The sequence below is a fragment of the Echeneis naucrates genome, chromosome 3, assembly GCF_900963305.1.
Source record: "Echeneis naucrates chromosome 3, fEcheNa1.1, whole genome shotgun sequence".
Classification (NCBI taxonomy): Eukaryota; Metazoa; Chordata; class Actinopteri; order Carangiformes; family Echeneidae; genus Echeneis; species Echeneis naucrates.
Genome location: NC_042513.1, coordinates 15338962 through 15352277, shown reverse-complemented (window position 1 = coordinate 15352277; position 13316 = coordinate 15338962). Strand labels below are relative to the sequence as shown.

At 41.1% G+C, this 13316-nt stretch overlaps 2 protein-coding genes across 2 annotated transcripts; both read right to left on the bottom strand.

Moving 5' to 3' along the window:
- Positions 1 to 887: 887 nt before the first annotated feature.
- On the bottom strand, positions 888 to 6166 carry rab11a (RAB11a, member RAS oncogene family). The gene is made up of 5 exons (XM_029497709.1): positions 6024 to 6166; positions 4366 to 4561; positions 3762 to 3955; positions 3065 to 3145; positions 888 to 2363 (listed from the first exon to the last, which is right to left on the bottom strand). Exons 1-5 carry the CDS (start codon positions 6061 to 6063, stop codon positions 2227 to 2229), a joined length of 648 nt encoding a protein of 215 aa, XP_029353569.1. The 5' UTR covers positions 6064 to 6166; the 3' UTR covers positions 888 to 2226.
- A 554-nt stretch (positions 6167 to 6720) lies between these two features.
- sh2d7 (SH2 domain containing 7) lies at positions 6721 to 12555 on the bottom strand. Its single transcript, XM_029498822.1, has 6 exons — positions 12368 to 12555; positions 10485 to 10574; positions 10229 to 10394; positions 8483 to 8725; positions 7363 to 8028; positions 6721 to 7278 (listed from the first exon to the last, which is right to left on the bottom strand). Exons 1-6 carry the CDS (start codon positions 12517 to 12519, stop codon positions 7234 to 7236), a joined length of 1362 nt encoding a protein of 453 aa, XP_029354682.1. The 5' UTR covers positions 12520 to 12555; the 3' UTR covers positions 6721 to 7233.
- Positions 12556 to 13316: the final 761 nt, after the last annotated feature.

Genomic DNA, 13316 nt, shown 5'->3' with positions numbered 1-13316 from the left:
GTCTGCTAACACCATTGTACATTGACACAGCTAGAAATCTGGAAATTTAACAGAACACACTGTAGGGATTCTTGCTAGGAGGTGGTTAGCGAGGCAGGTGTCCATTAACAGAGCCGACTGGACACTAACAATTAGCTTGTCAAGCACATCATCCAGCTAGCCAAGCCTGACCTTCAGCAGAGTTCAAGGACAGCAATGACAATGTTAGCTACATAAGGCGATACGACACGGAGTTGCAGTCGTACAGAAAGCCATGCATTTTGTTGAAGTCAGAGGCAGCTCGGTGTACATAGGCTTTATGTGACAGGGACGACATAGCTGTATCTCTTTAAAAGAGACAGGCAAAGCCAGGTTTACTAGCTAAGGAGGAAGCGGAAATGAGGAAGTTGTTGGCAGGCGGATGAGAGGTGTTTTGGGGCAGGTACATGTGGTGAAGGAGGCACTCAGACCAGGAGTTAGCAAGAATGTGGCTGAATCTCTCAGGTGTTTCCTTGTTTCCTTCACCAAACCCTTAGAGTCCTGAGGATTTAAGGAAGACTTCTGAGGCTCAGCCTTCGCATTCTACATATGAATTTTGGTTTTTGAATGGTGGCACCATCTTTTAAAAACCACGGTACATCCAATGAGACAAGAGGTCCAGATTCTCCATGTACAGCAAAACTCTTCTACGCAAGAAAGCATGTTTACTAAATCAGCTATTAAGGTTCAGTGCGGGAGTTTAACCGGTTTATGCTCATGAAATTCAACATAGTGACAGCTTCCATTTCCTACTTTCTCAGTGCATATATAACTGCCCTTCTGTGTTACATGCAAAGCCTACTACAGGAGATTTTTAATTATAATATCCTTGAGTAATAGAGGAATGTCACAAGAGGATACTTTGCTTCTTTTTTTTTTCATTATTATTATTATTCCTTCATTTGCTAAAGAAGTGCACTAAGAAATAAAACCAAACAGCTAGTTTCTGCATAGTTGTAGTCAAAATAGAATGTGTCCTGTTCTCCTGTCATTGAATGCAGCAGGGAAGCCTGATGGACAAATACGTTTACAATCAGAGCATCCTTTCCAGCATGAGCATGACTCTGCATGTATGACGCCATACTGGTTCCAAGCGTGGCGACATGAACGTACAGGAGCTGTGTTCAGCTTTCATGGTGACAGCCAACAATAATTAATCACTCACTCTCAAGGCCGTGATAGTGTTTCACATAGATTGAGTCTCTCACCCAACAAGAACATGCAGCAACAGCAGAGCACAATCTTTTAGAGACATGCAAATAAAACAAACTGGTTGGAGCCTGCCACCTCAGTGGGAACACGGTGACGACAATGACGGCAACTCGTACGCAGCTGTGTGCTTCATGCTAGCTCGCACCAAGGCCTTTCCACAGAGCAAAACCAAGCTCGGCAAAATGCAAAAGATTCTACGTTTCACTAGCGTCATATTCACAGCGATCAGATCCAAATGGCATGACACTACCTGAGCACGTGTATCTAACACTGAGCTCGATACATCCACATGGTTTTCCAAAACAGTACATTGCACTAAAAGGACAAGGTGGGAGGAAGGGGAAGCCTAAAATGACAGAGGAGAAGTTTGTATATAGGAATACACTTAAGAGCAACATGTGCTTTAAATTCATATATACCTGGTAATAGATATGATACAAGACAGAAAGAGATCATAAAAAAGTGGAGAAATCAACAAGAGCAGAAAGAATGAAGAGAAGAAAACAAATCACATTCATATATTAAGACATTTGTGACATGTCAGCGCATCTACAATAATGAAATCTAAAGTGATATGAAATGCTTTCTGCATGCTGTCCTGCAGAAACCTAAAGACAGAGGGGCGCTGCCTGGGGGGCCACCCCACGCGGTGACTTCTTCTTATACTGGGGTATATTTACCTAGGGTGGGGAGGAGATGTTGGGTGGGGCAGGGCAAGTACAAGGTAGGTGGAGAATTTAGGGTCACAGCATTGAAGCTGTGGCTCGTCCCTCCCACACCACGCAGTACACCGAGGCAGTCTATTTTCTGAGGGAAGGGGTTGGGTTGGGTTGGGTTGGGGGGGTGAGGAGTTGTGAGCCAGGGAAGCCAGGGGGTAGCTGTGTAGAGAGGGAGGCAGGGAGAGATTGGGGGGGTGGTGGGGGCTAGGTTTGGACTGTGGCAAGAGGAAGGGAAGAAAAGGGAGGAGGGAGGGGTAGCAGCAGGTCCACGGCTGGGCTAGATGTTCTGACAGCACTGCATCTTTGGTTTGTTCTCAGTGGGCTGCACTTGGATGTTGACCACATTGTTGCTTGGGGACATGTCGCTCTCCTGGCGCTCCGACATCTGCTTCTGGGAGACGATGCGGTAGATCTCTGGTAGAGGGATGAGGGGGTCAGAGAGGGAGGAAACAGAATCGTTTAAAGACATGAGAGCGACCAGCTTTATGTTCCAAATGGACTTCTTAAAGTTGCTTTCTTGGACAATTTCTTCAAAGCCCACCAAATTTGCTAATTTTGGTGGAAAATGGGTATTTTTGTTCAGGTTTTTAATGTCCTGAACACTGAGGTGTTTGTCTTCTTGCATAGATGGAGATCCATGCCTGTCACCACACAGTTCAGTCATGTGGCTCAGGCATGAATGCTCTCTGTAGCCTTTTATATTGTAAGCAAAAGCTAGATGTTAGCAGCATTTCTGGCAAGAGGTAAAGGGGTTTAACTCGTGACACCAGTTATTGTTTCAATCAAATGAAGGCATCAAGTTTACCAACTTTACATTCACTGGCAAAACCAGAGCATTAGCACATATCATCTGAGTCATGGAAAAGGTGTGCCACTCTTGACAAGATAAGCTCTCGAGACCACACTATGTTATGATCTTACTCTGGTGTTTTTCTGTTCAGTGGACTTCTGACTTCCCTTTAACTTTGATGACCCTCATTGAAACCAAAGCTCAGATGAACAATAGAGTATTATTTCCTCAATAAATGCAACACCTTTTGGCTCCAATAGTTGTTTAGTCCTGGAAGAGGTTAACTTTGCATATGTACATGCCACAGTACACACAGAGTACATACCTGTCAGAATGGTCTGGAATGCCGTCTCTACGTTGGTGGAGTCTAGAGCTGATGTCTCCAAGAAAGATAAACCGTTCTTCTCTGCAAGGCACATTTGAGCAAGAGGGTGCGATAACCATACATCAGATAAGGAGCATTCCACAGATAGAGAAGTTTCACCCCTTCAGCTCAAATGCAAACAGTTAACACATGACTTGTTCAAACCAGCAATAAAAAACACATTACCCTTATCAAGTAAAATTCAATTAATAATTAAAAAAAGAATCTTAATAAACTACATAAAAGACCTAAAAAATATCTAAAAACTCCAATAAAATTTGTGGTTATCATTACTGCTGATTCATGCTTTTGTCAAATGTAAGTCTTCACACACTAACATTTAATGTCCATGTTTTATATTCAAGTGTTTTCAATTCAAATGTCAATCAACACGAAGAGCCCAAACGGTTCAGTTACAGAACTTTTACGTCTTCTCCCTGGAGCTGTAGTAACAGCAGGTCGATCAGCCAATCAGGACAGAGAATCAGATCCTCTCTTCTGATTGGCCGACTACTTTCAGAATGTAATAATTCGTGTGATTCTGTATTGTGGCATATTTTCTGTCTTGTGCACTTTAGTTTTAATTTGTTCTTTGTTCATGACAGGAACTCTGGTTAAATAAAGGTTAGAAATAAAATAAAAGGTTTCACAGTTTTACCAGCGAAAGCGCGGGCCTCGTCAGTGGGAACAGCACGCAGGTGACGAAGGTCGCTCTTGTTGCCCACCAGCATGATGACAATGTTGCTGTCGGCGTGGTCTCTCAGCTCTTTCAACCAGCGCTCCACATTCTCATAAGTTAGATGCTTGGCAATATCGTAGACAAGCAGAGCCCCCACCGCCCCACGGTAGTACCTGCAGCACCAAAACATACATTACTCATTGTGTAATTATGTCATTGCACAATTACAGTGCAAGCAAACTGAGATTAGTAGAAGTTATTTGGTTGAAGCATTTATTTAAGTGATGTCATCCAGTCAGTGAGTATTAACTGATACATAGACAGGTTCTGTTGTAGCTGGTTAGATATAATGTGAAACAGTTAAAACGGTTTAAAAGTACATTATATAGTAAATGATATGCAAAGACTTCAACTTGTCACGAAAATATTAACAATTGTTTTTTTTTTTTTTTTTTTTAGGGTTAATCATTGAATATGTATGCTGAAATCCAACAAACGGGGGTAGGGCTGCCAATAGTGAGCAAACTCTGGCTGGTATTAATGGTGATGCGTGCATTACTGACTCCTGCTCATCTATACTCACGCTGATGTGATAGCACGGTAACGTTCCTGCCCAGCTGTGTCCCAGATCTGGGCCTTCACTGTCTTGCCGTCCACCTGGATGCTGCGTGTGGCGAACTCGACGCCAATCGTGCTCTTACTCTCCAGGTTGAACTCATTGCGGGTGAAACGTGAAAGCAGGTTACTCTTCCCCACGCCTGAGTCACCGATAAGGACGACTGTAACACACAATGGACCAAACACATTACAACATGTTAGAGAGAGCACAAATTATCAACCTCCTGTGTACATTTAAACTTTTTTTTCTTACTTAATTTAATACAAATTATTGCACTTAACTATATATACATATAGGTTGTGATCGCTGTTCTGCTCCAGTTTCTATTGTCTTTTCAATATTTCTAGTAATTTTTGGGATTAACAACTAAGTGATAAATTGAGAACTATTCCATCAGATGAGTAATTAATAGAAAATTGCTAGTTGCACCTTTTAAATCTTATTCATTAGTTTATGGATGGAAAAGAAGCAGCTCATCAATGGTATTCAATTATTTTACTCATTTTCCACCCCTCAAAGGAAAACTTCCACACCCTTCATCTGTTAATGAGGCCTTAACAGTAAGTTGGAGAGCCATTATGGGCATCTTTTAAAAAAACAAATCTCTGTATTAGTGTCCCTCCACTGTGAATTATTAAATATTAATCATCAGTTCATTAAATGTAAAAAAAAAAAAAAGAATGATCATGATTAAAAATAGCTTATACTTATTTTAGTGCGATAGAAAACAGAAAAGTAGTCAACCCTTACGTTTGGGAACTTTTAATTGGAGAATACTTAATATTTAAACCTAAAAAAAAAAATAATCAGCAAAAGGTTGATTCATTTGCTGATTATCCGCCTGGCCTGCATGGCTTTGGACAAAGATTTGTCTATTGTGTGCGTTTACAGTCACTTTAAACAGCGTGTTTATTTCGTGTTTTCTTAAGAAACATGATGCAAATATGTGTTGTCTGCCTGCCGTCCAACACATTCATCATCATCACACACAAAATGTATTATGTGACGTAACATTCCACCTAATGTTAGTACAGAGAATATCTCCGGGGCAGATAGTCCACAGTTCTGTTTGGTTTTATCGCTGATATTTACTTTGTTTACATTGTTCGGGACATTTTCTCTGACCTCATTGTGTGCACCTCTTATTTGGAAAGCTGGCTAACAGCTAGTGAGCAGCTGGAGCCGCTGTAAAGTGATAATGAGACTCTTATCTGAACGTTTCAGTGATATAAACCTCTCTGCTGGTCGGCCTGGCAGCATCCCATCAGATACCGTGATAACGGTGAGCGTTAGGTGTGTCCGACGTGAAGCTGGTCCGCGCCCACATACACGGACGGCTAACGGCTAACAGCTGCCGTCCAAAACGCCCCGACGGGAAGCGATAACAGGCATGACCGAACGAGTCCCGGGCATTCCTACGAGCTCGGTTTAGTGAAAGGCCGGTCGGTGCCAAGCGAGTTGGTCAAAGTTACTGACACCTCCCTGAGATCTCCGTGAAAAGCGAACAGAGCACAAAGGTTGACGGTGGCTAAGTTAGCCTGGCCGTCAGTCAGTTGGCCTAGTTAGCCGCTCAGCTAACTGGCCGGTTAAAGCTCCAAGAAGAAGAAAGCACAAAGGCCTACCTTTGAACAAATAGTCATATTCGTCATCTCTAGTGCCCATCGTCTTAATGAAAATGGATACTCCGAGATTAACTTAGTTTTAATGGGAGCAAGGCGATCTGCTGTGTTTTACTCTTCCAACGGGAATCTGTTTGGGAGCCGTACTTCCGTGATTTCTTCTTCTTTTTCCTCATCCCAGCAGCCCCTAAGGGCGCAGAGAGGACTCTGACCTCAAGTGGTCAAAAGAAGGAACTGACCACTTTTTGTACCAAAGACAACACAACCTCAACCGTTACCACAAAGAGCCTCAAAAGGACAGAAACAAAAATACAGAAAACTATAAAGAATAACAAAAAACCACACACAGCCATTGTAACACGCAAAATTACGAGAAAGCATTAAACATCCTTCGAGACCAAAATCACTCATGATGCCAGACAACCATGCAAGAATACAAAATAAACACAAATGGATACATAATGACAGCAAACATTGAACAAAACCTCACTGACACAAAATAACCATGCAAAGAGTGCTTATGTGCGTCATTTTGTCTAAAAATTACCAAAACAAAAATGCAAAAATTCAACAGCAACATATAATGACCACAAAGAGACACAGAACAACACCGGAGACACACAAATGGCCACAAAGAGGCACAACGACGTGAGTATTATTTACTTATTTATTTGTAAATATTCTGGTACGTTGTAGCATCTCACCCAGATGAGTGTCGGCTGAGAAAAGTAACATCCTCGTGACCAGAGCAGAATGGGAAGCTTTTTTGAAAAAGGGCTCAAGAAAATGAGAACATCTTCTCAAAAGGAGATAAAAGTCCACGGAGGAAGGTCAACCATCTCATGTCTTTCAATGAAAATGTTCTGCCTTAGTTTTTGTTCAAAGGTTAGTTGAAAATTTAGCTGCTTTTAAAGAGGTTTTTTTTTTTTTTCAATCATTCAGTGAAAAATAAATACACAAATGATTTAATTCTGCATGGCCTTTATTGTCAGCACCAAAGGAAATTGTAAATTACTACCACCAAGGCAACTAATAATAATAGTAATAGGATGATATGTCACATTTGAATTTAAGAAAATTATAAGAATGTAACAAAGTTATAACCACTGTGACTTCATACAGACAAAAAATAATAAAATACACATTTGTAATACTAATTTTACTTCTAAAGACTAAACAGTCCCTTCAACATGCACAGCCCCTTCAGTCACTTTTATTTCTTCATGTAATCGGGGAGGAATTTCTTCCATTTCATATTCTGAAAACCAAAAAACAAGAAAGATCGTATTAGATATGTCTTGTCCCAACATCAACAACAATGTAGTCATTGTGCCTGACTTACATTTTTGCCCCAGGTGGATTTGGACTTCTTTGTCTTCATATCATCCAGTGATTCATAAGTGTTGCCTTGGACAGCTGCCTCCCCGGGAATCTGCTCATACGTGTCATCAGGTAGACCTACAGGTGTTGGTCTTTCAGGAACCTCAGCATACATGCCGTCTCCCCGATGAGCTGAGCTCCCAGTAGGACCAGTGGAGGTGTGGTACAGGGGGTTGGACCTCAACATTTCCAGATCATCGCTCTGCTGCTCTGACTTGGACAAACTGGCCCTCGGAGCCCTGGGATCATGGAGGGAGTATGTATGGCAGGTGACCCTCTTCATCGGATTGGGTGAATGAGATGCTGATGTTGTGAAGACAGGACTGGTGATATGGTTAGAGTACTCCTCCTCCTCCATGTTGCTGTTGTCCATTTGGGGTAGAGATTTCCTCCTGCTGTCTACGTTTATCAGCTCAGAGTATGTGGTACCTGGTGGACAATAATCCCTGGGATAGCTCGTATCAGAGATATTTATTGAGTGTCTGTCTGTCAGCACTGGGCTTGGCTTTCCCTGAAGTCTCTCTGATTTGTTTGACTGACTCTCATTTGGATGCAATGCTGTGTCAGGCGATGATTCACTCAGGGAGGGCACCAGAGCATTGCACCTTTTGGGTACTGGAGGTAAACCCTGAAAGACGGGACAACAAACCCACGACAGACGAATGTTCTCAGTATTAAGTTGATCAGAGGTTTATCTGGAGCTTAAAATCATATGACACAGCCCAGGCGTTGTTATAAACAGCCGTTCAGTTGGACTACTAACCACGCTGCTGGCTCTTTAGCTTAACATGAAATTACTTTTCTAGAAAAGTCAACCAAACACAATTATGAATGATCTTCGTCGGACAACTACACTCAATAGAATACAACCTAAGAAGGAAGTTTGTCTTGTAGTCTATGGGAAAATGTTTCTACTTCTCACTGAATTAACTGTATACTCATATATTCTGACTTTTTTGGAGAAGCCATGTCAGTCAATGAAAAACAAATCTTTCAAACCTAATTGAATATTTTAATGTCTCTTCGCATTTCAGTCATCGTGTCTCGTTAAAAATCATAATCAGTTCAGTTTTCTATCATACCTGTGAGAGGGACATTGCATCTACCGACACTGTTCCTGTCAACTTTCTGGTTTTGGATTTTGGTGGCAGAGTAGGTGGTTGCATTGTAGAAGCATCACTTTGCTGCTGTATCTTCTGATTCTTCTCAGGTTCACTTGGGTGATCGGATTTCTGGTCCCAAATTTTCCGCAGAGCTTGGACACTCACACCTGATGCCGCTTTGGTGTTGTAATTCACCACATCATACAGCTGGCCCGTGTTTTCCTATAAATAGAAAGCCATGCTATTATTAACATTATGGCTCTTTACAGGCCCATCTGGCTTCAAAAAAGGAAAACAAGTAGATATTTAAACGAGGCATTGACAAGCAGTAAAATAATGTTCCATGTCACTGTCTGCCTATTATTATTCGTGTTGTGTCACTGCATACCAAATTTTCCCTGGAGGGATAATAAAGCTCTGAAATAAACCTGTGGTGTCGCGAGGTGGCCCTTTAGAATCAGAAGCACTTGTCAGTTGTTTTGCACCAACATACAAAACAGTGTTTGTGTTTTTGATGTGTAGCTTTTTATCAAAGACAATGGTAATTTAATCTTTTATAATGCTCCCACAAATACCTAATATGCTGTTGTTCTCTCAGCATAGTGTTTAAATTTTGTTCAGCATCTTTCTTTAGTCTTTCAGCATATTAACATCTACTAATTAGTGCAAAAAAAAAAAAATGGATATAGACCAAAGAATTGGACCAACTCAGATTTTGACTTGATTATGAATCCAGATGAAAAAGTCAGCGGTTGCCCAAAATTGTCAGGATGCATCATCTGGGCATCTCGATGTAAGTTCCAGATTTTGTGCTAATCCATATTGTAGATGTGGAGATATTTTACAGTGTTACTGAACTGTTGACCTTCTGACGGGGTAGAGCAGTCGTGCTCAGCACTGTCTGAAGTCTCCATGTTCAGTTTGTGCCTGTGAGGTTCCCTCTAGGTACTGCAGTTTCCTCCCACAGTCCAAAGGCTTGCAGACTTAGGTTAATATGTAACTCTTAATCAAACTCTGTGAGTGTGAGTCCGAATGGCTGTTTGTCTCTGGATGTCTCTCTCTGTATCTCTGTGGTGTTATTGGAAAACAAGTTAGAAAGATTGATCTTCTGGGAGCTGCATCTAAATACTAAACCGCCAAAGTTAGAGGAACAATTTAGACTGCACAAAGCAAAGCAGCGTAACATCTCATTTGCTGGCCAAAAATATGACTGCAAACTACATTGACTCTCTCACTCATCTTCCTCAATCACCTATCTGTTTCCAGGTCACAGGACATGCTGGAGCCAATTCTGACTCACACAGGGCCAACACATTGAAACAGACTGAGATGAACAACCACTCACACTCAGACCTGCGGACAATTTGGAGTCATCAGTCAACCTAAACATGATGACTTTGGACTGGGAGGGAACCCACGCAGGAACAGGGAGAACATGAAAACTTGGTGCTGCCCATCTTCTGTCCCCAAGAACAGGCCCAGAGCCCTAAGAGGTCAGGGTGTCTGAAGTAACTGTAAGTTTTTCTTGTTCAAAAGTCACAGAGTCAAGTTAAAATACATAAATAGAACACAATAAATCACATTAGGACAACCAACACATCCAGAGTGGCCATAGAAAGACAAAAAAAAAAATAAATACAATTTTAAACCATACAGTGATACAATATGCAGATGCAAAAAAGATTAGATCATCTCACTTTGTGTGAGTGACAGCCCTCTCTTTACCTCATAGTAGCTGGAGGTCAGGTACTCTCCAAAGGGCTGTATGGGGCTGACCTTGTAGTGCTCTATCAGCTCTGTCAGAGTTTTGTAAGTCTGGCAGTCTCCTGATATGACAAATTGCCCATCTTGATTCTGGGTGATGACAAAATGGCGGCACCTGTCCTGGCCCCTTTGGAGTGAAACATTCGGGCAGTGAGATGCATTGGAAAGGCATTGAGGAAAGAGTTTAGCAAAGTTCAGCAGTCTGTGTGTTCCTCACTTGTACGACAGGATGTAGCCAATGGCTTTATCGCTGAGGCGAATGAGAAAACAGCCCAGAGATTTATCTCTCAGTATTTCTTCCGCATCCCTGGGGCAGAGAGAGAGAGAGAGAGAGAGAGAGAGAGAGAGAGAGAGAACAAATTTCACTCAATCACAGGCAAATTAGATTCAGGAACAATACCATTAAGTCATGAAACCTCTGTCTAAGTCATATCTCACTTTTATTCATCACACACAGAAAACAGAGTTTAACTGACACTACATCCGTTTCTATTACATGCAGAGCCATTCATTCTGTCATAAATATTTATTATGCTGTGAGTAAACACAGCCTTTGTAATAAGATTCATGTCATGGATCTCTGAATTATGATGGGATGTTGTGACAATGCTGTACTACTTACTGCTTTAGGTAAATATTGTTGACATCACAGAGTCAATTTATTGACTTTATTTCTCTTCTCTATTTCTCTAAAGTTAGTATTGTCACAGATATAAATTGAATTGATTTCATCACAGAAGTACAACAGGAAGTGAACGCACAATTCAACATAAAGTTATCCTGCCATTTGTCAATATTGTCAATAAAAGGTAAAGATTGTCAAGTACTAAAATATTAAACTGTTAGCTACAGTTCAACAGTTTTAGATCGTTTTTAATTATTTAAAGATCTAACTAAGCTATAATTTGAAGAAACATACATTTCCTTTTAAAAATATTCTTTTGTTTGCCAATAATCCCCACTGGAGGTTTCTAAGGGTGACTGCCAAAATGAGACCCAAATTATACATGTGTACCATATGTATGTGTCCTGGAGCTGACTGCAGCAGGAAGTAACACATGGGTGGTTTTGAGGACTTTGACAGGTGTCTCCATATGTCTCTGTCTATTGACAATATCATAAAGATAGTGCCACAGTCCCGCAGGATACAGCAGCAAACGGAGGCCATGAGTGCTGACTTACAGGTCAGACACAAAGACGGTATATAAAACTGTACATAGGTCCTGGGTCTGAGGTCAAGCAAACACTGAAGCACCTTAAACCCTCATTCCCTAAACAACAGGGAGCGACTACACTGGCTGTCAAAAGAAGTCAGATTGTATTGAAGTCGATGTGACAATGGCCCGCTTCTTACCTGATTTATTACCTCAGTAAACATTTTCCAAATGCGTGTCAGTATGCCAGTATACTTTCTTCGGTACAACATGAGGCAGGTTTTTTCTTTAATTGTGGTCCCAATTAGAGGAAAATAGAACATAAAGCAGCTTGTGGTGTGTTGGGGGTGTTGCTACTGTATTACTGACAGACTGTACTACACATGGTATCAATGTATCATACGGTATCATACGGTGACATCACAGAAGGTTGCCACTTTATCAGACATTCTGGCTGATGTTTAAGATTGTCTTTGCATAAAAATTTACCCAGATGCACATGAAATAGTTTCCATAAGCGGCACTTTGACCAACTGCAGAAGTGCAATATTTCACAATAATTCATTCATGAACAAATGTAGAGTAGTGAAGTAAAAAAAAAAAGTAATATTTTCCTCTGAACTGTAGTGGGGTGTAGTAATAAAGTATTACTAGTATGGACACCATACTAATAATAGGCCCAAGTACTTGACCATAACTTCAGTGTCCTGTGTAGCTGAAGCCATGCAACTAAAGGACAGTGAAAAAACATAATGTTCACCACAGAGATATCAGCAATATGCAATGGAGATCTGTTCAAATAAAGGCACATATGACTAAAACCCACAAAGCCAAAACAAATTCAGATTCCATGTCCCATCAAAGAGTCCTTCCTGAAAGAAAGAAAAAGATCTCACTCCTTCCTACACCACAGGACCAGAACTTCGCTCTTTTCTGTGTTGCTTACTTTCTGGCAGAGAAGCCTTGAAACCAGTCAGGGAAGTTTCCATTGTTCCAGATGACCCCAACCTGTGTCTCAGTGAACCACTTGAGCACCAGCTCCTTCAAGCCTCCCTCTGCTGCCTCCATCTGCAGGTCAACACCTGACTTCCTCTCCATCCTCGCACCTTAGCGTAGAGCTGACAGAATAGTGGGAACACTGTTGTATGTTCAGTCTGCTCATATGGCATTTAATGCTCAAAAGGAAAACAAGTTGCCTCATTTGACTGTTTCTGCTGGGCGTCTCTCCCATATGAATGATGGTATTGTTTCAGTTTATCTACCTGACTCTTCTACCTCTCGTTGGGCGGCCAGCTTCATTTTACTATCTGTGTTCCTTGTCCCTGATTGAACTTTAATGGCTTGGTCACATTCAACACAGTAAACCTTTCATTTTTGTTTACTTTTATTTTGGTTTGATGCAATAATATGATTGATAAGACTGGAATAGGAAGCGGTGACATGTCTTTCAGTGAGAATTCGTTTGTACTGTGGCAGCAAAAATCCAGTCTGAACAAACAGCCCATCCCAACAAGGCAAACCATTCAAATTCACAGACCAGATGCAGACAGAAGGGCAGACACCTGGAGCTGGTCTAATTTTGGAAATAATTTGTCCATAAATCAAAGTATTGGATGACGCAAAATTACACCCTCACATGAGCATGAATACCTGCTCTAGATTCCATAGAAAACCATCCAGTATTATAAGATTTATATTATATCCTATTATCAAAACAATACAGAAATTATAATGCAATCACTGTAAATTGATCTAAATGATTTTCAGTCCAAATGAACAAACTTTATGCCGTCTTCTTAGCTATGGTAAAAGAAACTAAAGTAAAAAGGTGGTGGTTCATTCATCAGAATATTCCCTGTATGACAAGAAAAATACACTCTTTGGTTAGTGTATCA

Excerpts from the sequence above, each read along its gene's own strand:
- sh2d7 (XM_029498822.1), bottom strand. The coding sequence starts at position 12,519 with ATGGAGAGGAAGTCAGGTGTTGACCTGCAGATGGAGGCAGCAGAGGGA. Across the intron at positions 10,575-12,367 it reads CAAGGCTTCTCTGCCAGAAA|GGATGCGGAAGAAATACTGA; the intron begins GTAAGCAACACA and ends TCTCTGCCCCAG. Across the intron at positions 7,279-7,362 it reads AATCCACCTGGGGCAAAAAT|AATATGAAATGGAAGAAATT; the intron begins GTAAGTCAGGCA and ends TTTGGTTTTCAG.
- rab11a (XM_029497709.1), bottom strand. The coding sequence starts at position 6,063 with ATGGGCACTAGAGATGACGAATATGACTATTTGTTCAAAG. Across the intron at positions 3,956-4,365 it reads TACCGTGCTATCACATCAGC|GTACTACCGTGGGGCGGTGG; the intron begins GTGAGTATAGAT and ends TTGGTGCTGCAG. Across the intron at positions 2,364-3,064 it reads ATTCCAGACCATTCTGACAG|AGATCTACCGCATCGTCTCC; the intron begins GTATGTACTCTG and ends TCCCTCTACCAG.